The sequence below is a fragment of the Phaseolus vulgaris genome, chromosome 9, assembly GCF_051622355.1.
Source record: "Phaseolus vulgaris cultivar YP4 chromosome 9, ASM5162235v1, whole genome shotgun sequence".
Classification (NCBI taxonomy): domain Eukaryota; kingdom Viridiplantae; phylum Streptophyta; class Magnoliopsida; order Fabales; family Fabaceae; genus Phaseolus; species Phaseolus vulgaris.
The window spans coordinates 36,807,221-36,832,319 of record NC_143506.1 but is presented as its reverse complement, the minus strand read 5'-3'; the positions used below and the strand labels follow the sequence as shown (position 1 = coordinate 36,832,319).

General features: G+C 27.6%; 1 protein-coding gene and 1 long non-coding RNA gene across 4 annotated transcripts; one reads left to right on the top strand and one right to left on the bottom strand.

Moving 5' to 3' along the window:
- Positions 1-9,413: 9,413 nt before the first annotated feature.
- Positions 9,414-11,773, bottom strand: LOC137822999 (uncharacterized). The gene is made up of 2 exons (XR_011083043.2): positions 11,648-11,773; positions 9,414-9,679 (listed from the first exon to the last, which is right to left on the bottom strand). It is a non-coding gene; the product is annotated as an uncharacterized LOC137822999 (long non-coding RNA).
- Positions 11,774-20,798: 9,025 nt separating this feature from the next.
- LOC137822712 (basic helix-loop-helix (bHLH) DNA-binding family protein) lies at positions 20,799-25,099 on the top strand. 3 transcript variants are annotated; one of them, XR_016515875.1, is made up of 8 exons: positions 20,799-21,474; positions 21,563-21,685; positions 21,768-21,873; positions 21,977-21,991; positions 22,082-22,144; positions 22,237-22,833; positions 22,931-23,319; positions 24,886-25,099. XR_016515875.1 is itself a non-coding variant. In XM_068627659.2 (8 exons), the coding sequence occupies exons 1-8, from the start codon at positions 21,350-21,352 to the stop codon at positions 24,967-24,969; spliced, it is 1,506 nt and encodes a 501-aa protein (XP_068483760.1). In that variant the 5' UTR covers positions 20,799-21,349; the 3' UTR covers positions 24,970-25,099. The 3 variants fall into 3 exon arrangements, 2 of the variants coding, with proteins under 2 accessions (XP_068483760.1, XP_090152057.1); XM_068627659.2 differs by having other exon boundaries at positions 22,927-23,319; XM_090295931.1 differs by having other exon boundaries at positions 20,885-20,902; positions 22,927-23,319.

Genomic DNA, 25,099 nt, shown 5'->3' with positions numbered 1-25,099 from the left:
TAGTAACATAATTGATATATTTTAGCGTTCATGCATGCTTCAAAAATAAAAGAAAATATAAAAATACACATAAAAAAGAAAATTACTAAATGATAATCAATTACGTTATATATAACATAAAACAACACCATTTATCATATGTTATATAAATAAGTAACTAATTGTGTTATAAAGTTGATGACTTTTTATGGCAAGTGCACCGTGTTGTCAAAAGTAATAATGTGTTCCTAAGGACCGATATCGACCCCACAAGGAATAATTGAATATTCAAGTACAAAATTCTCTAAATATAAAAACAGAATAAAAGGTGGTTTGAGAATTGTTGTGATGGCAAGAATTAACAGTAAAACAAATCAAAAAGTTTTTGCTTCAATTGGAAAAATAGGGATTGAGTTTCATCTTTCTCACTCTTTTGTATTTTGATTAGCATGACAATATTGTGACTTTTTTGTATTGATATTGATGCTTGTATAAAATTCATTTATATGGATTCCTCGCATATAAAATGATTAAGATGCTTGTTACGAAGTGGACTTTAAGCCTAACTCAACCCCATAAAACCGGCTCATAAGATTGAGGTTTGCACCCACTTATATACAATGAAAGGCTCTAATCTCTAGTCGATGTGGGATCTCCAACACACCCCCCTCACGCCGAGACTGCCAACTCGTGCGTGGGACTATATATTATGGGTGGTCCGATAGCGGGTGGCACGATAGGCCCAACAAATACTCGCTAGGATAGACTCAAAATGGCTCTGATACCATGTTACGAAGTGGACTTTAAGCCTAACTCAACCCCATAAAACCGGCTCATAAGATTGAGGTTTGCACCCACTTATATACAATGAAAGGCTCTAATCTCTAGTCAATGTGGGATCTCCAACAATGCTTCCTAAATATCGATTTTTCATATATTTATAAAAACAACTTATCATTAAGATTAGACGTTGATAGAAATTAATATTTCAAGTCTATTCCTAGCACTCAAATATGTTAAGTATTATTGTTTAGGTCGGAACCATAAAAATACTTTCCAGTCAGATTTAAGATTCTAGATCATGGTAAACCAAGCATTATAAACAAAACAATAATATCAATCATCAATCTAGAACATAATATTGTATTTAGATATCACCTCAATACATAAGAGTTAGAACAAATTCCTCTCAATCCCAAATGGTAAAACTAGTCACACTTGATGACGGTTACAAGTAGGGATGACATGAAAAGAAGATTCATAATGTTTCTCCTTGACAACTGCCTCCTCTAATGTTTCTCACACTTTTATATTTTTTCAATTGGGTTACAATTCACTCAGTGGTGTCATATTTTACTTAGTTGTCAAATAAATGCATAGGATTGAGGGATCATATGTTTCATCCAAGCCCAAGTCTATAATTATGCCATAGTTATTTTCTTTGCATCAACCTTTGTTGGATTAAACAGAACCTTGTTCATGTGCTTCCAAATACACCAAATGACATAACTCCACAAGTCTCACCATATCTTGTTTCACTCTTTATTAAAACACAAACATTGAAACTGATTAAAGTGTTCTAGTAGTGAAACTGATTAGCATATGACAATACTTTTAGGCCCCACAGCGTGTTAATTTTTTTTTAATTATCAGTCATATCGAATTTGCCAACTTTGTGTAATGTAACTGCTGGTGTCTATGTCTCTCCAGATCCATTTATCCTCCTTGTCCCAGTGCACGATTTGTTATGTTGAGCATATCATAAATTAAGCTAGTTGCGACTTTTCTACTCGAATCATTCTCTCCTCCATTTCAGTTCTAAACCCATCTTGTACTAGACCATCTCCCAAACCTATTAAGTGGTTTTTCTTTAAGTAGGGAGTTGCTATAAATTCTAGGAACTTATTATTAAGCTGCATATTTTCTACCCAAACATCCTCCCATAGTTTGATTCTAGATCCATAACCTACTTGCCACTCCACATTAAAATCAAACCATTTGTTGTCATCTTGTGCTCCACAGACTTGACTTAAGTCATTCCATTATCTACATTTATGCTTGTTTATCCTATCTCCATTTAGGTTTCACCAAGACCCATATTTTGATTTCAAAACATCCTTCCATAAACATATCTCTGAGGAACTCAATCTCCATTTCCACTTTGCCAATAATGTCTTATTACAAAACTCTATCTATCTAATTCCTAGCCAACCTTCCTATCTTGATTTTCATATGTTATCCCAACTTATCCAGGATATTTTCCTCCCTTCTGACCCTGAACCGCAAAGGAAGTTTCTTTGTAGCTTTCTAATAGCTTTGCAGACGTTGACAGAGGCTTTAAAAAAGGAGACGAAAGACATTGGTATAGCATTGATGATTGATTTAATTAAACATATGCATCCAACAAAAGATATGCTCCTGCCTCTCCTCACTGACAACTTCTTTCTAATCTTGGTAATCATTGGTTCCCAGAAAGTATACTTTGTGGGGTTTCCGCCTACAGGCATACCTGAATATTTAGAGGGAATTTTCATTGTGTTGTAGTGGAGGACCCCAAAAAAGGTTTGTAGAACATTTCTATCAACCATTATTGCTCCTATTTTATTTTTATGGAAGTTCACTTAGTCCTGAACCTAATTCAAAGCATTTAAATATAGATTTAATAGCCAAGATATTTTGGAAACTTGGTTCACATATAAAGAGTGTTTCGTCAACAAATTGTAGTAATTTCGCCTCTACTTTATTTGTCCCAATTTTCAAACTCGTGAATAAGCTCTTTTTAGCAATTTGGTTCACCAACCCAGATAGGCCTTGTGCCACAATTAGGAACAGAAAAGGTGCTTGTTTAAGCCCTCTTGATGATTTGCATTCCTTGGTGGGCTTCCATTCACCAAGTCTGAGATTGTGGAAGATTCTAGACACTTTATTATCCATTATATCCATTGTGTACAAAAACTCATTCTATCCATCATATAGTAGAGAATTTCCCAATTTATTGAATCATAGGCATTCTCGTAATCTATCTTAACTACCACCGCTCTCCTTCTTCTTCATTTTTAGTTCATCTACTACCTTGTTTGCTACTAGGACACTATTAGTAATCCTCTTTGAGAGATAAATGTAGATTGAGAAACATTAATGACTTTTTTATTACCTTATTGATTCTATTGGAGAGAACTTTGGATAGTATTTTTTATATGCAACATATGAGATAAATGGTTCTATATTCATTTAAACTTTGAGGATTTTATGTTTTGGGTATTAATGTGATGAATGAAGCGTTGCAACCCCAAGTATATTTTCGTCTTTGCGAGAAGACTGTACTACTTGTATTAATTGTATCTTTTTTTTATAACCTCCCAGTGGTTCTTAATAGAGTTGAAAGTTACACCATTTGGGTCGGGACTTTTGCAACTCCTACATCCCCAAATTGCTTCCTTAATTTATTTTTCCTCAAAATGACAAATCAACATATTATTATTGGTGTTTGTTAACTTCTGGAAATTAATATTGTCTAACCTAACACCTAGATCATCTATTGTAGACATTTTGTCTGTATAAAATTCCTTAACCAGATCCTTCACAAATTTTGATTATTAGATCCACTTGGCTAGACTATACACCCCCTTAATTTTGTTTTTCAATGTCCTCCACTTCGATACCTTTTTCCTATGTATTGACAGTATTAAATAATTTGAAGTTTTTTTTTTAAATGTGTAGTAAGTATAAATAACTTATCATCATTTATTTTGTGTTTAATATTTATTAGGTACTAAATTTTTATACTGATTTCTATTTATTCTATTAAGTTTTACGAAATTTATAATTTTAATTAAATCTTTTACAATTTATTGAAATTTTATTTAATTTTATAAAAATCAATTTTCAGCAATTTTGCATGTATCTGCAATGAGATAATTTGTACCTTTTAGTGAGTTTATGGACCATAATGAGAATAACGTTCTAATCACAACACGTGGAGTTCATATACATCTAAGTAATCATATTTTATTTTAAATTAATTTTAATAAAAAATAATAATTATAATCTTACAATTTCCTCCATTCAACTTTTTTTTATCAATCACAGATCACATAAAACACAAACTTTCATAAAAAAATATTTTATTTTAATTTCCTTTAATTCAAACAATCTCATTCTCCAATTTCTTTCTTCTCAAATTCATCATTTTTCTATTCTTCAAATTCATTGATGAATCCAAAGAAACCATTAAAGTTGGGGAGGTATAAAATGCCCTAGATTCAAAACCTAACACCTTTACATTTCAGGGATTTATTCCTCTAGTGCGCTCTAATAGACTTATTCTACTTCCGAAAAAGGGGTTCACAACATGTTTGGTATAATTAGTACAACGTAAATGCCACCAATAAAAAACTAACATTTCACATGACGAATTGGAATATCTTAAATGTGTGGGAATATTTAAGAAACAACAATAAATAAATAAATAAATAATAATAAAAAAAAAGCAGTGTTGGATCGAATAGGAATAACTTTTTGCTTTTGGGGTACGAGACAGACCCACGAGTGCTTTTGTGGTGACAAAGTATTAAGCAAAGTTGTTCTTCTAATTAATCAAATAATTAGGGTTTATTTAAATTAAAGCAAACCTAATCAACTACTTGTCGTTCGTTCGTGTTATCCATCAATAAGAGCATTGAATTTGTTGCTATAAAATAAAATTAATTAACTAACCAAGATTCCATAATAAAGTCACTGCGTTCTTTGCCCCATAAACTCAAACTTTCCCTTTACTTTTCTCTTAACAACGTGCTTTGCGGCCACATATGGGACCTAATTAAGTTTCATTAATTAATTAAACAAATTAATTACTAATTGTAACACTTAATTCCAGCTTACAGGCAACAAGGAGACACAAAAAGTTAGTAGTCTCATCATTTTGTTGACTTTTCTTGCTACCTATAAACAGTATCAGTGCAAAATCTAGGGCACGAAATCCCAACATTCACACTTATACTATGAAATTAACAATAGATTTTTACAACAATAATCAATGCAACATTTCACTAATTAAATCATGATACCATGTAATCATAACCAAATCCTAAGTTCTTTGTCGCTTTCCGCAAATCCTCCTAAAGTTTGTTTTCCACTTCCAAACATGTTCATATTAGTTTAATTGAAAGTTATAAAAAAATTTGCCCTAATTTGCTAAAGTGTGAACGTTGTGCTCGTAATTAACTTAGAGCTTGTTGTTTATGTTTGGTCGATTTGCTTTGGAAGATTTCCTTTTGCTTTTGGCTATCTTGTATTAATAGCTTAATAGATGTAACCTAACATAATAATTAGATGCTTGGGAACATCATAAGTGAGTGTCTTCGACAACCACACTCAAAGGGCATAACTAGTAGAAAGATTCTAAATCATTTTTTACATATCACTCCATAAAATAATCACTCCCTGTATGCTCAACAATCTATCATAAAATGTCTTTAAACTTTGAGCTCTATTACGAATGAATTTTAATTCTAACTCAACCCTATAAAACCAGTTTATGAGATAAGGTTTGCATCCACTTATATACAATGAAATATTCTCATCTCTAGTCAATGTGGGATCTCCAACACACCCCTCTCACATGGGACAATATATTATAGGTGGTCTGATAATCAATGATAACGGTCTGATAGCGGGTGACACGATAGACCCAATAAACACTCGTTAGGATAGACTTTAAATGGCTCTGATACTATATTACGAAGTGGACTTTAAGTTTAGCTCAACCCCATAAAATCGGTTCATGGGGTGAGGTTTGCACCCACCTATATACAATTAAATATTCTCATCTCTAGTTGATGTGAGATCTCCAACAAATTCTCAGAAATTGAGTGTGTTAAAAAATATTAAAATAAAACTTTGTAGGATTCCATTAATGGAATATTATTATTTTTATTATGATATGCGATAATATTCAAATAAAGAGTTTTTGTTCTCATTTGATAGTTATAATCGTTCTCTCATATTAAACAAATTTGTGAGCGTAGGGAAACCAATTGGGTCCAAAATACTTCTAGTTTTAAGAAATTGAGTTAAATATGTCATGTAAAAAAGAGATAATTAATAAGTAAAATAGTAACTTAACAACACACCAAAGTTCAAAATTTAATTAACCTCAAGCTATAACTCAAAACAAATAAACTCAATTTAGTGTACATTATTTTCAAGACTTTGACTTGTAGACATCTTTTCAAATAATCAAAGGAAGAGTTTAAACATGACATAAAAAAAAAAGCATAAAATAAGTTATAAATCATATCCTCCTACCTAATTTCACTTTCTAGCATTCAATTTCGGTATGAAAACTATATCTTTTTTTACATAAGCTAAAATATTTATAAATATTCTAAGTGAAACAAAACGATGAAATGTTGAGCAGAACTTTTTTATTATCAGAAATAAAAAATAATCTCTCTTTAAATTTATTCTTAAAAGTAACCTTCTTTTCGCACCCCTATTTCAGATGGTAGCTGTTATTTGTTAATAAAATAAGTATAAACCATATCCACATCAATTTATGGAATAAAGGAAATTATTATTATTTAATATAATTATTTATAAATTCTTAATTAATCGAAATTACACTGGAAATTTCTATTTTAATTGTCATTATTTTTTAAGTGAGTATAAGTTATCTCTCACATGACACTCACGTGATCCTTTGAATTTTCTTCCCAAAATTACCCTTATTGCTGTGATGTATGTTCCAAATCGTTATGCGCATTTCTCTCTATTCTTATATCTACAGATATTGACTTAGTAGACATAAAAATGTGATGAATGAATTTTTTTAATTTTGTTACTAAGAACAAATTAATTAGTGGAGAATAAAAAAACATATGGAAGCTAGTCTAGTATATATGAATCAAAACGAAATTGGTAAAGTATGAATTTGACTATATCTTTTTATTTTTAAAATAAAAATTCATATTTATCTTCATTTTTAGTGCATAATGGGTATAAAATTTGTGTTATATTCTTGTTTTCTTTAATGATAAATATACTCACACTAAAAAAAATCATTAAATATAAACTAATTTTAAATATCAAAATAATTAGTTAATATTTGACTAAATTAAAAACCATTTTATAAACTTAAAAAAAATTATAAAATAATTTCTAAATTGGTATATAATCCTTAGCTACCAAAGTTTTAGCTACTTACTATTTTATATTATAAATTAGTCTCTATTAGTTTTTTAGAGACCAATTTAATTAATATAGTGACTAATTAGTTATAGTCTCTAAACTTAGTTGTTATTTATTAAGTTTATATAAAATTTTAAATAAAATATTAAATATTAAATAATAAATTCTAAGTATAACTCAACTTTATAAAATGAGATATCTCTAACCCTAAACAAATAAAAACAAATAAAAAATACTTTAAAAATTTAAGATAGAACAATTTAAAAGTGAAATATACTCTTATTCATATTTCACATTTGATCAATCTACATATTTTCTGTGAATATGAATATTTTCTTAAGACAATACTGCAAATACAAGTTAATTTTCATCCTAACTCTAGGCACTTGTTTTAGTAAATATATAATTGTAGGTGAATTATACTATACACAACTTTAAAACCAAATCCATAGTCTCTTATTTTAAAGGGTGAAGCATAAAGTATTCATTTTGTTTTTCTCGAGAAAGATAATATCCTGTACAAAAAACGAGAGAGGATAAAATCATCATAGTGTTTGATGAAATTGGGAAACATGTGATGCCATGTTTTTTAAAATATGTCAATTTAAAGACAAATTAATTAAATGAAGGTTAAAAAGGAAAACAAGAAAATGAAAATTAGTGTAAAATAGTATTATATTAAGGAGTTTAGAATGAGTTATTTGCGTACAAAAGATTGTACTATTAGAATTGATACCATAAACGTTTAGAAATAAAAAATAATAATATTGTAAAAGCGTTTTTATGCTAATTTTAAACTATTTGAAAATTGAGTTTAGAAGTCAGAGCTTGATTGTGAAAATTAAAGGAAGGATAAAAATGTTATAGTTAACTTTGGAAATGTTAATATTTTTCGAATCATTATTCTCACTTGAAAATTAAACAAAATGTCACACAAAAATATTTTATAAATAAAAAAGAGAGTTAGAAAGAAAACATAAAATTAGGTTTAGATCAACAAAGTTATCATGTTTACCTCATCAATAGAAAATTCAGGAGCAATGTTTCAAAAGATTGGAAGTTGAAAATTCAAACATTGTGAAAGCTAGTATTTTTATCAGTTTATGCATTGGGTAAGATAATTAAATATTTATTTTATTATCAATTCAAATTCAAATTAAATCAATATTTTTAAATGTATAAATTATATCATAATGAAAATAATTAATAAATAAATATTTCGAATATAGAAATTATATTTTACCTTTTCAATTAATGAATTAAATCACGATAAAAAAAATTTAATTATTGATAATTTATTCTAAAAATAATTAAAATTGAATTCAACAACAGCGAAAAAAAAATAGAATTAAAGAGAGAGGCAATTTGAGTAGTTTTGGGATGAAAGAAAAAAATATAGTTTGTCGAAGGCGACATGTAAAATGCACATTTAAAAAAACCAAAAAAATAATACAAAATTCTAATTGGAATTGGAAGAATAAAAGAAAAGTCTCACTCTTTAAATTGTCACTACAAGAAAATCATCAAATAAAAACCCAAATTTTAGATACCAAAACAATTAGTTGCAATAGTAATTAAATTAGAGACCATTTTAGAAACTAAAAAAAAAATTGGTTTCTAAATTAGTTTCTATTATTGTTAAATAGTTTTTAAATTGATATCTAATTAGCAATCAAGGTTTTGCTACCAAATTTAGAAATCAAAAAATTATTTAATCCCTAAAATGATTTTTAATTTAGTCACTATCGCAACTAATTATTTTTTGTTTCTAAAATTGGTTTCTATTTCATGATTTTCTTGTAGTGTGTGTTTTGATATAATACAAAAATAAATAGAATGATTAAGTAAAAAAATTAATAATTTTTATTGTAAATTATGAAGTCATCTAATCTAAAATTACCCTTTTTAAATAGGTTAACAAGTTGTGTGAACTAAATTAACTCTTCCATCTAATAAATAATAATAATAGTAGTAATAGTAATAATTTGTTAAACTCACCCCCTAAAGTAGAACTTTCTTACGAAAAAAGTTGTAACAAACAGTTTAGAACTATCCTTAGAAAAATTTGCATCACCATCTGAAACAATTTCACAAGCATGTGGTGAGCACCAACCATGAACATTGATTTTTGGATTTTCATAAACTAATCATAGGATCCGCACTATATTGAATGATACCCACTTGAGGTAAATTCAGATACCTAACCACCATGAAAGAATATCAAACACATCACAGCAGTAGCAGAATCAATTGAAAACCAAATCCATTTCAATCCAAAGGAGTATACATTCAACCTTAAAACATGATGACTCTGAATCTTGTTTTAACTTGGTGGAAGAGAAAATTGACTAGTCATAGCACCATTTATGCATGAGTCAAAGTAGCAAAAAGTAAGAAGAAAGGGTACATTCTAAAACAATTATTATGAGACCTTTTGTATTTGTGTCCCACCTTCATTCACTGTGTTGACCTCAACGCTGCCTTTTTAGTGTCACACCACAAGTGCTGTCAACTATCAAAAGGAATTTACACAAAAAAAAATAAACTATCCAAAAGAAATCTCAATTACCAGTTTAAGCACAATGCTTGACAAATCAATTGGAAAGAATGAAGGCACAAAGGATAATTCAAACACCATTTTATACATAACTAATCTTGATTTTCAAATTGATGTTGTTGTTCATTATTTAATCAAGTGTGCCAAAATTGAGATTTTACTCAACTTTAGAAACAAAATTATAGATTATAAATTGGGTTATCATGACACTAGTAGTAAGATTCTACATGAAATTCATATATGCATACATAAATTATTGTGTTTCACTATAAACTTGTAATTGAACTTTAATTTATCATCACAAACAAAAAATAAAATAATAAACATATAAATCAATAGATCTAAACACCATATCATAATTACATAACAATAACTCCTTCCTAATTATAAAATAGTTAAGTAATATAATTAAGTAATAGTTTAGGGTTTCCTAATAAAAATATGAATACATATATCTAGATGTTTTTATTAGTGATACATAAAAATTATGTGACAACCATTGAATTTGAAACGCATTAGAATTTTTTCTAATGCCAGATTCATGAAAGTAACATTTATTGATTAAAAATGTGATTTTTAGTTTCTGAAAACATAAATTGAGAAATCTAATCAATTATTCTTAGAGTTCATTCATGAACATGATCCATAGTCCAATACAAACCTATTAACACATTTAATCCTTTATAAAAAAACAATAACACATAGGATTATAATGAATTTGATCTATCATCGAAACAAAACTTCTAAATATAAGAGTTTTGAATCTTTACGTTCCTTGATCAACGATTTCCTCAATTTTTGTGATGACAAGACTTGCATTGACTTTTAAGTGAAGATGTGAATTTTATAATAATAATACACAAATATCCATCATTGTATTTGACATGCCTCATCACCATGATTGATTAGTTCTCCTTCTATTGAGATTGAAGGTAACCTATCAAACTATTTTATACTTTTATTCTTAAAGCTAAGATGGCATGATGGGTTGAGTCAAGCCTAACCAAAGTTAGGATGCCTCGGACCAAGCCCAACTCAAATTAGGCCTAGTCAATTAAAACCAAACTCAATTAATTCAAGTTTGATTAAGTTGAGTCTATATTAGTCTGAACGAGTCAAACTTAGAGGATGGATCTAGTCGATCCGAGTCTACATCACACCAATTCAAATCTAAATTTAAATCTAATTTTAGAAAAATTATACAAAATGAATTTAATCTAATTTAAATTGAATTAAAAAAAAACTCAATTCAGTTTAATCTAGTTAAAATATATCTAAATTTTACACTCAATCTATTTTATTTGGAATGGATCTTGAAATATTCAATCCATGATGACCCCTATTCTTAACAAAATCAGATTTCCTGAGAAGAGATAGAGAAGGATTACTGAAGAATAAAGAGGAACTATATTATTCAAGGATGAAAAATATGAGAATGAGAAACCTGATCCTCCCTAAACCAATTCTGATATGCCAACTGATTTCCTTGGTCACAATTACTAGTTACAATATTTCCCTTCTCCTTACATAAACCTGTCTAGTATAAGGCCATACTGCATCAACAAGTCATCAAATATCAACAGACACTGAATAAAATTACACAGATCTCTCAAAATATGTGCTGAACTACAATGAGAAATATAAGATGAAGCTAAAATGCTGATATGGTTTCATGTCACAAGGTACACAATTCTCTTCATATTGCATCAGTAAAGGTTGATATCTTAATATCCAAAGCATGGTTGATATGAATCATTTTGACAAGGACACAGTTCTCATAATGTTTTTAGGCATAATGAAACTTGATCAGTGAATGACTGCATAAATCAGCATGGATAATCATACATCTAAAATGATATCTTGATCTGTCTTATTTTCTTGTTGGTATAATTATTTACAGATAAGGAGGAAAAATCAACCTACCATTACTATGAGCAACAACTGGTGGATACACGGTTAGATTCATGGAAATGTTGAACTACAGCATGTAAATCATCAATCTCTGCCCAATAGTTACCATACTGAAACAAACCTTCACTTTCCCTTCAAGGAAAATACAACAGCTAAAGTTAAGACAAAGCAGAGGAGTGAGGATCAAAACAAGATGACAGAAACTTCAGCAAATGGAGAAACTACCTCTCAGTTTACACCTAGTATACGAGTTCCATCTGTTGGGAACTACGCAGTGACTCCTGAAACATTGGTACTTCACTTTTTAAAATGTACCCGTGCCTGGTCCATGCTAAGTACAAAAATTGTAGTGGCTTTTAGACTTTAGTATATTCAAGTGAAACTAAATGTGGCTTGGAGTATATCTAGATATGCCTTAGGTACTTGCAAGATCATCTCCAAATGACAATTTTTAAGCTATGTTTAGGGATTTTATTGACTTTCTCTTAACATTTCCATGTAAATATTGTATATTCTTGGTATATATTATGTACGGGTCAGGATTGAAATATCCAATGTCCCGTCAAGGTCGACCGACAGAACTGTATCCTAAAAGGATTAGTAAGGCTAATCAACAACTAGACATTAGATAATATATTCTTAACTACAGTTCATATTCTAAATTTGGTCCAATAACAAAGAGTTCATGATAATGATATAAATAGATATGAATTCCAAGAATCAGGTACGTCATCATTATACACTGAATACATCCGAGTGTCGAATACCGAAATCTCATCTCACTTGAGCGTTTGAGTAACTTTTACAAGTACTATCCAAACTTGAAATTTACAAGAACGAGAAGTAAAAAAGCAAGAGAAGTGCGAGGAGTTCACACAGAGAGAAAACGAGCAACGAGCACACCAACCAACTGAATAAGAAAAAAGGACAGTCATTCTCTTTATTCCAACCAATATATTATTTAAAAAAGAATATTAACCTAGGGTTAGCTTTAATTTTTAAAAGGCACCATGTACCTATACTGGTATATAGAGTACTTACCTTATCTGTATTCGTGCATGATAGAGCAGCAGATACAGTGAGAGAATGAGGTTTGTGTATAGAAGGCAGTATCCAATATCAATTACCATATTCCAATTCTGGGGAAAATGAGTTCCTGAGGATCCTACATATAATAACAATGATCCTAATAGGACTACATCACATATTTTAACATTACTTATATATAATAAACAAAAATAGCCTCTGTTACCACAGTAATCGCATTAAATTGTTTTAAATTGTTTTATAGTTCAAAATAATTTTACACCATAATTCAAATTATTTATTATAAATGGAAGTGTATTTATTTATTATAAATCTAAAATATAATTCATATATTTAAAGATATTATTTATCACAAATGTTAACCATAATATAGTTCACATATTAAAATATTTATTTGTTATAAATTTTAATTTCAATTACGCGTAGACTAAAACTAGTCATTAATATACTATTTTTATATACTTTTACTAAAATAACTTCACTTTTTTATTAAATATAATATGTTTACTCTATTTGAAGAAATGATCTTCATCTTCATCTGGTGCGTTTGCTTTCCATTCTCGCGCTGAGACTCAAGTCACATTTTCCTTGTTTTCATTTTATTTAAAAATAAAGTAATTTTTGAAAAAAAGTTTGGAAAAATATAAGTAATTTTTAGAAACCAGAAATTACTATTAAAAAAATTATTTTCATTAAGCATGTCCTTCATCGATAGCCTATAAAAAAAATTCGTTTTTAACTACTCAATTTTACTTTTTTATTAAATTAAAATCATTTTTATTATTTAATAAAACAAATAGTATTACAATTTTTTAAATAACTAGAAAACTTCTCAATTTATCCTTACAAAAATATTTATATTTAAATCTTTTTAAAATTATAATTTTTTTTCATATAAATTATAGACACACAAATATAAAAAAAAAATCATGTTTCAACTGGTAAATATAACAAGAATGAATCTATTTGAAAAACATAAATTACTTTTTATTTTATTTTGAATGTTTTAAGTTGCAATCAAATATTTCCAATGATCAAACCCATGAAAGAAATTTAAAGAAACAACAGAAAAAAAAAACTAGAACATAGGGAAAAATGAAATAGAAAAGAAACTTAAATATATCAGAAAGAAACTTTCGCTTAGAAGAAAAAAACTGACTACCCACATCTTACTATAATTAGATTTTAAGCATTAAAAATATTTCATTTTATATAATCAAACTTTTTTATTACAACATAACTTGTGCAATGAATAATATATTTAGTTATTTTATTTTCATATAATAAACAAAATCGCATAATATATTTAGTTAAAATGATATAAATATTAAATTTTAACTTAAAATAAAACAGTATAACAAAATATGGGGACATACAAGTGTGACAGGGTTTGTGTTTTTACTAGTTTTGAAAAGTTAAACAAATTGTTTTGAGTGTTTTTTAATTTAAAAAACATCTAAAATCATATAATTAATAAATGTTTTTTTATTAAACAAAATTCACAAAAATAATTTGAACAAAGTCGTTCATACCCGGCTCTGCCCAACGGGTCATACCATGAAAATGAGTTCTGATTATTTGTCAGCTTTTACTTCTTGTACCCCATAATGACTAATTGTACACCATGAAATTTAAAAAAAAAATAACTATTTTATATTTTCTAATAGTGACTTCCAAATTATCTGTTTTAAAATATAATAATATTTCTGGAACATAATTTCTAGAATAAATGTTTTGAAACTTATAAGAAACATTATGGAATGAGTTTTCTAAAAACAAACTTTTTGAACTATATTTTATGAAAAATATGAAAAGTTTTTTAAATGAGTTTTTTATAATAAATTTTTCAGAACAAACTTTTCACATACAATAATATCAACAGCGTTAAACATTTTAACTTGTTTTGGTTTATGCTTAAAATATCCAAATAATAATTTAGGGAAATTACAAATAGTAATTTTTTATCTGATTTATAAAGCTAAGTCTTTTTAAATGGAAAATAGAAAAAAAAAATCTAAACTAACTAAAAATATGATAAAAAGTCTGTAACTGGTAAATTTAAAATGACTTATTAATATGATATTTAGTATAAAATTTTAAGTTATTAATAAAAATATATCTTGAATTATAATTTTAGTTTTAATGAAATTTAAACTTTTATTTTTTTACAAACCAATTATTTTAACTATTTTTTTACTTTTAGTTATTATATTCTTTTCATACATTCTTCGATTCATCTTAACTTATATTTTAAAATATTTCAAATCAAATTAAAAACAAAATAAAATGTCCTACCTTAAATGGAAATCGTATTTTTCATTATATTAAATAATATATGCTTAAAAAATAGTACAATATAACATTATAATATTAATATAACATTATAATATTAATATAACATTATAATATTAATATCGTGAAGCATATATAATGTCAAGATAATAAAATAAATATTACAAAAAGAGTACAATGGGTAAAATCAATAGCATAATATATAAATACAAAAAGTGTTATTATTATCCATCATTATCTAATAAAAAAAGTTAAAAAAATAGGAATTTATCTTATATAAAAAAATAAAAATCCCAGTGAGTGAACGAAGAAAAACTAAAAAATATAATAAATTATTTTAATTTTAGAAATTTATTAAAAATTAGAAGATAAATTTAATAATTAATTTAAGAAATAAATACAGCAATATTAAAAAGTTTTAAGAAACACTATTCCATGTTTCCACCAACACTACAAACATAAAAAAAAAAAATATATATATATATATATATATATATACCAAACACTATTTAAAAAAATCATTAAATTAAATAAAAATTAATTTTAGAGACTAAAAATAATTTGTTGTTGTATTGACTAAATTAAATATTATTTTAAACACTAAAAAGTTATTAATTTTTAAATTAGTTTCTATTATTAATAAATAGTATGTAAACGTATCTAATTAGTTATCAAGATTTTAACTACCATCTATTTAGATTCTAAATTTAGTAACAAAAACGTTAGCAAATTAGATACTAATTTAGAAACTATTTATCAATAACATAAACTAATTTAGAAACTATTTATCAACAACATAAACTAATTTAGAAACCAATAATTTTTTTAGTCTGTACAATAGTATCTAATTTAGTCAATATAACAACTACTTATTTTTATCTCTAAAATTGATTTTTATTTAATGATTTTCTTGTAAGAAAATATTATTAATAATGTGACAGAAGATTTTAATTAGAAAAAGAAACTAAAATCTAATTAAATATCATGCAAAAAAATATCTTTTTTAAAAGAAAATGATATAAACTTGTATCAATTGAACCCGCAGTCAAGTTTAAAATAAGTTTCTTTTTATTAACCTATGAAAAAGTAGGTTAAAAAAGTTCAAACTCCCAAAAATTCCCATATAAAAAAGATTAAGGTAAGCATCAATAGAAAACTTGAATGTGTTATAAAAGTTACCATGTTCCAAATTGGTGGCTATTGTTCTTGTTTTGATGACCACACAAAAGTAGGGGGAAGGAATAGTCATCCCTCTCAACCTTACAAAATTAGGTCAATTTTAACCTATAGATTCTGGTCCCAGGAACAAGACTATTTGTCACATGTGAGTAGGATCCTCGTACTTTCTCATCCAGATTTTTGAAACCATGCAAATTCATCAAATTTTTTATACTTTATAAATTAATATAGGTTTATTTTATTTAGGAGTCGAGATTAATAACAGTTTAAATATTTCTTTTTTTAATTTATTGAAATATTTTATAAAATTAAAATCGTGATAAAGTTATAAAACTCCAAAAATTAATATTTCAAATATTTTAATTAATAAAATGTACACTACAAGAAAATTATGAAATAAAAACTAATTTTAAAAACAAAAAATAATTAGTTATTATAGTAACTAAACTAGAGACCTAGAAACTAAGAAAACTTTAAATTAGTTTTTATTATTGTTAAATGGTTTTAAATTTGGTATCTAATTAAAATTTGGTATCACTAGCTACCTACCAAGGTTTTTCTACCAGATTTAGAATCTAAATAATTAGTAGTTAAAACCTTGGTAGCTAATTAGATGCTAATTTAAACATTATTTAATAATAATATAAACTAATTTAAAAATAAATAAAAAATTAGTCTCTAAAATGGTCTCTAATTTAGTCATTATAACAACTAATTATTTTTTTTTCTAAAATTTGTTTTTATTTCATGATTTGATTTTGTTGTAATGGTAAGACAATTTTTTTCATATATTAATGGAAATCACATAGGAAACTTCAAAATTAATGAACAATTTTTTTCATACATTAAAATTAATTTATACTTGGCATAATTTATAAGAATCTGAATTAGATGCTTAATTTACGGAAAATTTATTATTTTCTTTAATGTGTGGGGAAATTATCTAAGTATTAAATAAATAAATAAAATTAATCAAATTTGAAAATTAATTTGTTGCTTTGTGGGAGACAATAGTTTCTATAGTAGACTTAACCCAGCTGGTCACTCTCACTGAATATATAATTTAAAATACTAATTATCTCAAACAAAAATATTTTTTGACATTTCCTAATAGATATTTTTTTAACTTTTGGTCAACAAGAATACTTTTATGGTGTTTTTTTATATCTCTTTCATTTTATCAATGTAAAAATTTAAGTTTTAAACTGTATTTCAATATTTTAAAAAAAAAAAAAGAGTATCATCACAGTATACATTATTTTTGCATAAAGCTAAAATATAATTTATATGTTTAAAATATAATTTAATTATTATATTTAAAATTATTTATATGTACAATGAATTTCAATTAAATAAATGAATATTTGTTTTGTTTAAAACATGGTGGTGTAAGAAGAAAACAGGATTGGTCCATTAGACCATTCAACCTAAATCTGATATATATTTGGTTTGCTTCGGTTGTGACAAATAATGATAATATATAAAATTATGCATGACAACAAAATTTGTATTTATAAGTAAAATCTGTAAAGAATAGTAAATAAATATCTTGGATATATATATATATATATATATATGTGTATGATTATTTTAATTATTCACTTTTTGATGGAGTAGATATGGGTATCATAGTATTCATTATTTGTTAATAATTTTATTTAAGTATTTTAAAAAATAATAATAAAATTATTATAGTGAAAGAATATTAATTATTGAAAACTTGTTTAAAATTTAATTTTATATATTTATATTTTTTATTTAAACATATGAAATAGAAGTTTTTTTTAAATATTAATATTATAAATAGATTGTTTGACAATGAAAAAAATAGTAATTTTTTTATAATTTTAAAAAGATATATTTGATGAGAGCCTTTGAGGAAATATAGAAGGAAAGTGAAGGAATGAGACGAAGCTTCCTTTGGCTAAAGCTATGCTGAAAGATGTTTCTTTCAATTACAACTTTTTCGATTTCAAAAAAGTCTTCGTATATGGCTCAAATAATTGAATTTTAGTTTTGAAAAAATAAATTAACTAATATTTTCAGTTTCCAATGAATATTATTTTTTTATTTCTAATTTGTTCCAAATACTTATTTACATCGTTATTTGTATTTACACTATATAAAACTATTTTCCTATTTATTTTTCTAGTGTCGTATTTTTAGAATTTTTTTGTTTTAATTTAATTTTTATTTTCAATGTTTAAGATATCATTAATTATTTTTTATTTTTATTTTGATCATTTATATAATCATTAATTAATTTATATACATATATGTGTGTATTTATTGTAATAGAAAACTTTATAAATATTAAAATTTATTGTATTTCTTAATTTTTCTAGAACAACCTTAAACAGTAATTAGAAAAAGGAGAGAGTAAATTTATTGGATTGTTTTAGAGACTAAAAATGTATTGGTATCTAAATTAGATTTTATTATTGATAAATACTTTATAAATTTGTATGTAATTAGTTATCAAACTTTTAACTTTTAACTTCCAACTTTAAAATCTAAATAATTATTAATTAAAATTTAAGTAACTAATTAGATATCAATTTAGAAACTATTAATCAATAATATAACTAATTTAAATATATTAATAATTATTTTAATCTTTAAAATAATATTAATTTAATTAATATAACAACTAATTAATTTTTATCTTTAAAATTAAAATTAGTTTTTATTAATAATTTTGTATTAGTGATATTTACAAATGTATACATATAAGGAATGTCAACATAAGTGTGAATGTATCTAATTAGAACATGGGTTATTTTTAATTGGGTGGAATTCAAGTAGGCTAGTGGTATAGATGGATATGAGGTTTTCACTGATTTTTTATAAATGTTAGAACATTTTTTAATTTTTAATTTTTTATAAAACATAATGAATTTAATTGTATGTATATTATTTTTAAAAATGTGTATTTTATGTTATTTCATGGATTAATCAGTTGACCAGTTAATTAAATCCTTTTAATTCAGTCGCTTATTTAACTTATCAGGTTTCAATTTTATTCTCTACTTTTTATTTAATTGTTAACTAATCAATGAGGTCAAATATAGCATCAATATTCATAGACCAGTAGAATTTTAAGGAATTTTTCTATAGTTTTTATTTTATTTTTTTTGTCTTTCTCAGCACTGGGAATAAGCTGATTTAATTAATGCATATTCAAAAATATAATATTCTGGACCACACAACAGAAGAAGCTTGGTAATTACAAAATCTTACATGCATTCAAGATTAATCAAACGTGGCTGCTGCATTCTATAACTCACACCTGAATATTCAAAAATAACTTAAATAATAACATTACCAATTAATTCACACATATATTAACAAATAAAATAAACTACAAGTTGGTTTATTTTTTTTGTGGTAAATAATAGAGTGGCAAATAAATAAATTTAGGAGACTTATTACAAGTCTGGTGCAGCGACTACTACAAATTAAACTAAAAAAATCAGAGTCAAAGTTACAATATTAATATAATTAGAAAACTCTACAATATCATTGGTAAACAAATAGGTTGATTTTGATTTAGTTGTCTCTTTTGAGAACTTGTTTAATCTATATATGGCACACAACATTTTTTTTTCTATAGTTGATTATATAAATTATAATGAATAAGGATGAGTGGGTGTTTTAATAATATAGGTATTGCTATTATTGTTTGCTTAAAATAATAATAATAATAATAAGGTCCAAACAATCAAGTATTTAATTAGGACAATAATCTATCACTTAAGTTCCTTAATTAAAAATTAAGATTAAATTATACGCTTAGATCACTACAAGAAAATCATGAAATATAAACCATTATTTAGAGACTAAAAATAATCAGTTGTTATAATAACTAAATTAGATACCATTTTATAGTCTAAAAAAATTTTGGTTTCTAAATTAGTTTCTATTATTGTTAAATGGTTTCTAAATTGGTGTCTAACTAGCAACCAAGGTTTTTGCTACCAATTAAAACTTTGGTTCCTAATTAAACATCAATTTAGAAACCATTTAACAATAATATAAACTAATTTAGAAATCAAAAAAATTTTAGACTCTAAAACGGTCTCTAATTTAGTCACTATAGCAATTAATTATTTTTAGTCTCTAAAAATTGATTTCTATTTCATAATTTTTTTGTAGTAAATTAGAGATATTAAAAACAATAAAGATATTATGTACCGAACAAGTCAATTTTAGAACACCTTGATATCCGATATCGACAATGCATTAAATAAAAGGGTGTTTACACAAATTAAATTGTACGAAAAATTAATAATTTTTAATCATGATATTATGTTAATCTTGAATCGATTCATCAAAATCATATAAATATAGACACTAGAATCAACAAATTACTATATAAGTGATAAAAAAATGGTGTATAATTTAGATAGAAGTTTCTTGTTGTAAATAGAGATATGTGGCGTAGAAGGAAGCAAATAAAAAAATTGCACAGTGAGGAGTAGAAATTTCAAAAGATGTGTGGAAACAAACACCGTGCCTTCCACCCTTGACTAATTTTCAAAACATTCAACCATGGACTTTGACTTTACTACTTTTCCACCATTTTCTTCCTACTCTACTTTTCTTTCTTCCTTTCTTTCACTTTCCATCAAAACCATCTCAACTTCTCCCTTTCTTCTTATCTTCTTCCATCAGTTCACTCCTTCATCCCTCACTACTTTTCAAACTCTAACTTCCCTCTGCAACAACACATTTTTTTCCTATTTGCAGGTGCACCTTTCATTTCTTTTCTTTTTTTTACTTTTATTCACTTTCTCCTCCCTACCATGTCTCATCTATATGTCCTCTTAGTGGGATGATATCAACCACCTTTAGTACTTTTCAAAACCCTTTCTCTCTTTCTCTTTGATTCATTCTTCTTTCACACGTGAAATAAATACACATCTTGAAATTTTCAATGGCTAATTATTTATGAGGTTTGAAGATTATTTTGTCTCCCAAGCCTAGCATCTACTTCTTCCACTCTCTGTGATTTCTTTGTTTATTTTGCCAATGAAAGCAAGCCACTCCCTCACTCACACATATAACAGTGCTTTGCATTTCCCAAAAGTAAACTCAAATGGCATTTAGAAAGTTGAAGAAAAGTATTACTAGAGGCACAAAACATATTCTCTTTTATCTCATGATCATGATGCAAAAGCACTAGCATCAAGCACCATGCACCCCATGGAATATCTCTTCTCTCTTCCTGTACCCGCCAGGGCTGATATTATCCAATTTCTGGTGCAGTCTTTTGGCTGCAGTTACATTTGTCTCTGGGCATATGATTCCATTTCACCCAAGTATATTTATGCATATACACACATTATTCTATTTTAGTTCTAAACATGTCATACTTCTGAGCTCACAACTTGGTCTGTTTTTTTTTAGTCGTTTGTGCTTCTTGGATGGTATCTACAATGTAACAAACGACCAACCAGGCTCTAGTTTGGGGACTGTGGCACAGCAACTTTTCAGTCAGTTCCGGACACTAACATTTGATGTTAACGATGAGTAAGGGTAGCTCTTGTGTTCCATATTTTTTAATGCAAATTTACATCAGAAAAGGTAAACATGTGTTTTTTGTTTTATTCAGCCGTGTTCCTGGACTAGCATTTAGGAACCAGCGTCCCTACCTAGAGTTGCAACGATTGGAACTTCTAAGACTTGCATCAACAGAAATACAAACACAATTCTTCCAGGTACTTTTATTCTTCTGATGGAAGAGAATTCTCTTCAAAGTTATATTTAAGCGACATTTTTAAAGGCTGCTACTAAGATTAGCTTTTTATTTTTGTTTTACAGGAGGCAAGGATTAAGGTTGGTTTGTTGTCAAAGACAAAATACTTTGTATTTTTTTGTTTCTTGATAAGATTGATGATGAACATGCTTGTGCCTTGTTCTTCTCAGACTGCTGTTTTCATGGGGTGTAACAAAGGAGAAATTGAGCTTGGTTTCTTAAACATGTCCCAGGTGAGAAACCATATCATATGAAATGCCATTAACCAAAAGAGGTATGAATCAATGTTGTATAATTAATTGAATTCTGATTTCTTTCTGTGCAGGTTGACATTCAAACAGCACTGAGGAGTTTGTTTCCTGGAGATTTTTCTGGTGGACAGGCCCAGAAAATTGATCAAAACCCTCCTACATCATCTTCATCTTCTTTGAGATCAATATCCACAGGTAGCCCTGAATACTCTTCTCTTCTGTTCAGTATTCCAGGCAGTTCTCAACCCCACTTTCCTGAGACACTTGGAGGAGCAACAATGTCCCCAATGGCAAACACAGCCATTCAAGCATTGGCACAAGGCCCTCTAACAACACAAAGTGAACATGATGCAATGATGAGAGCAATCCTCCATGTTATATCTCCAACTTCTCATCACCACCAAAACTTCCATCCAGACACCAGTGCTTTCCAGAGTTACAGATCAGACATTGCTTCCAACATGGCTCCCAATATCAGAAGGCAAAGCCTCATGAAGAGATCTTTTGCATTCTTTGGAAACTTAAATATTATGAGAATGAGAGAACGCATTCAAGCAACGTCCCGTCCCTCAAATACCCAGCTGCATCATATGATATCAGAGAGAAGAAGGCGTGAGAAACTAAACGAGAATTTCCAAGCACTCAGAGCACTACTTCCTCCAGGAACTAAGGTACTCATAAAAAAACTTTACAAACTTTGCCCTTATTTCATGTGTGGTATATTCCAATTAATGCCTGGTTTTTAACATGGTATAATTTGTTAGAAAGATAAAGCGTCTATACTAATAGCAGCAAAGGACACATTGAGCTCTCTAATGGCTGAAGTTGATGAACTAAGTAAAAGGAATGAGGGATTGACATCACTTTTGCCATCCAAAGAACCTACAACTGAAGAAACCAGGGTTAGATTATCTCCAAATGAAAGACTAGGTGTCCGAGTTTCACATGTAGCAGAATCAAGCTCGTCACAGGATCGAAGGGTGGAGTTGCAAGTGAATGTGAGAGGACAAGTTTCTCAAATTGATTTGTCAATCTGCTTATTGGAATTCTTAAAACGGTGTCTCAACGTGAGCTTGGTTTCCATGGACGCAAACACCCACATTGCACAAGGGAATAATGCTCTTCATCAACTAACCTTCAGATTAAGGATTATTCAGGTATGTGCATATATATCTCTTGAACAATTCATCAAATAGTGTAAAATAACATAGTTTTATGATATAATGAAAGCTGCTGTCATGTATAATTTTTGTTTAACATTAGACATACAATGGTATTACACTATTAATACGACATATCAAAACGCTAGTATGCATATATTTACAATGTTTACATTGATCATTTTGTTTTATCACCAAGATATCTCACATGAACTATACTCATTCCCCTCATAACGAAGTTGTCCATTATCTCTTTTATGAGTTTGCAACAATGTAATCTCCATCGGTTGTTCCTGAATTTGAATGACTATACCTTCCCATCTGCTGCTACTGTTATTCGTACTCTTGTCTCCTCCCTTCACAGCTTGTCGTGGGATTCATTTGTTACTTCTTTCTCCATATTGCTCTTTTGGTAACCACCTTTTTTCATACTCCTCCTTTTCTCTTCCACGTCCCACTCATTTCATTCCTTCTATATCTTCACATGCATTTTCATATTTCCAATCCATATTCCATCCAACTTCTTTCAATTTTAAGTATAATTCAACTTTAAATTTTAAGTTTTGCATCCATTTATATATTTTAAAATATCATAATTTCTAGTTGATATAGTCTCAACAATTTTTCAAGAATCTTACAAACTCTATGTCCATTCCTACTATGTTTTCTTGAGATAAACACATCGTGTTCTTTTCCCCATCGAAACACTTTTCACATGTTTGGGAAATGAGAGAAAAAGTAAGGAGTATCTTTCATGAATATTGTCACTGGACTAGAAATATCAGCAACTGGAATGTATAAACGTTTAGGTTAATTAGCCACATGTGGCTATACGTGAAGGGGATAGAAAATATATTATATATGAATCTATAGTAAAGTAGACAAAGTTTGTTGATAAAATACAATAAGCTTCATTAAGGAGATGATAACTTTCAGGACATAAATATATTCAAACAAAAGAATGTTTATGTGTACATGATAGTAACCATTTGCACTGTCAAACTTTTCAAAAGTGGGTGGCGCAAGACAAGTCTATCTCTGCATTATGAGAGTAGAATTCTAGATGCAAAATCAGAAATAGATGAGGAAAAGAGTGGCGGCTTCCTTTTTGCAGGATCCAAGAACCCCCCCTTCATCAATGCAAAATTATATATTTATTTTGTTACCATGTTTTAAACTTAAAACGAAGGAGCTTCGAAACTGCAGTACTTGTGATGATGACACTGTTGGTGTGCTTTGTCACCTCCCATGATGTCACAAACCGCATATTCAATTCAAAAAAAGTTGGTTCTACTTTGGCAGCCATCGAACATATGCATGAGTCAGCATCAATATCTTAATAACTTCCATACGTATAAAAAGTTGCCTCCCAAAACAAGAAATCTAAACTTGTGGTTGTGGCTATGTTGGGTGCATTATATTACACAAAACGACTGATCAACATCACAGTTTTAGTATATATTTTCTTTCTTATTAAAAATGACATTAGAAGTCACAAAAAACATATAACAGAAAACAACAAAGTGGGTATGAAAGAGTAATGAGGTTTTGATGTTTATGCAGGGAAGTGAATGGGACGAGTGTGTCTTCGAGGAAGCAGTGAGAAGAGTGGTTGGTGAGTTGGCACAGTACGAAGAGGACCAATAACTTTGACCAAAACATCACCAATCTTTGTCCATCAAATCAATTCTATTCAACTGCCTAAGTTGTTTGTTTCATAATTAAATTGGTTTTATTAATTAGGTCAACATATTTATTATAATTTGTGTTAGTTTCA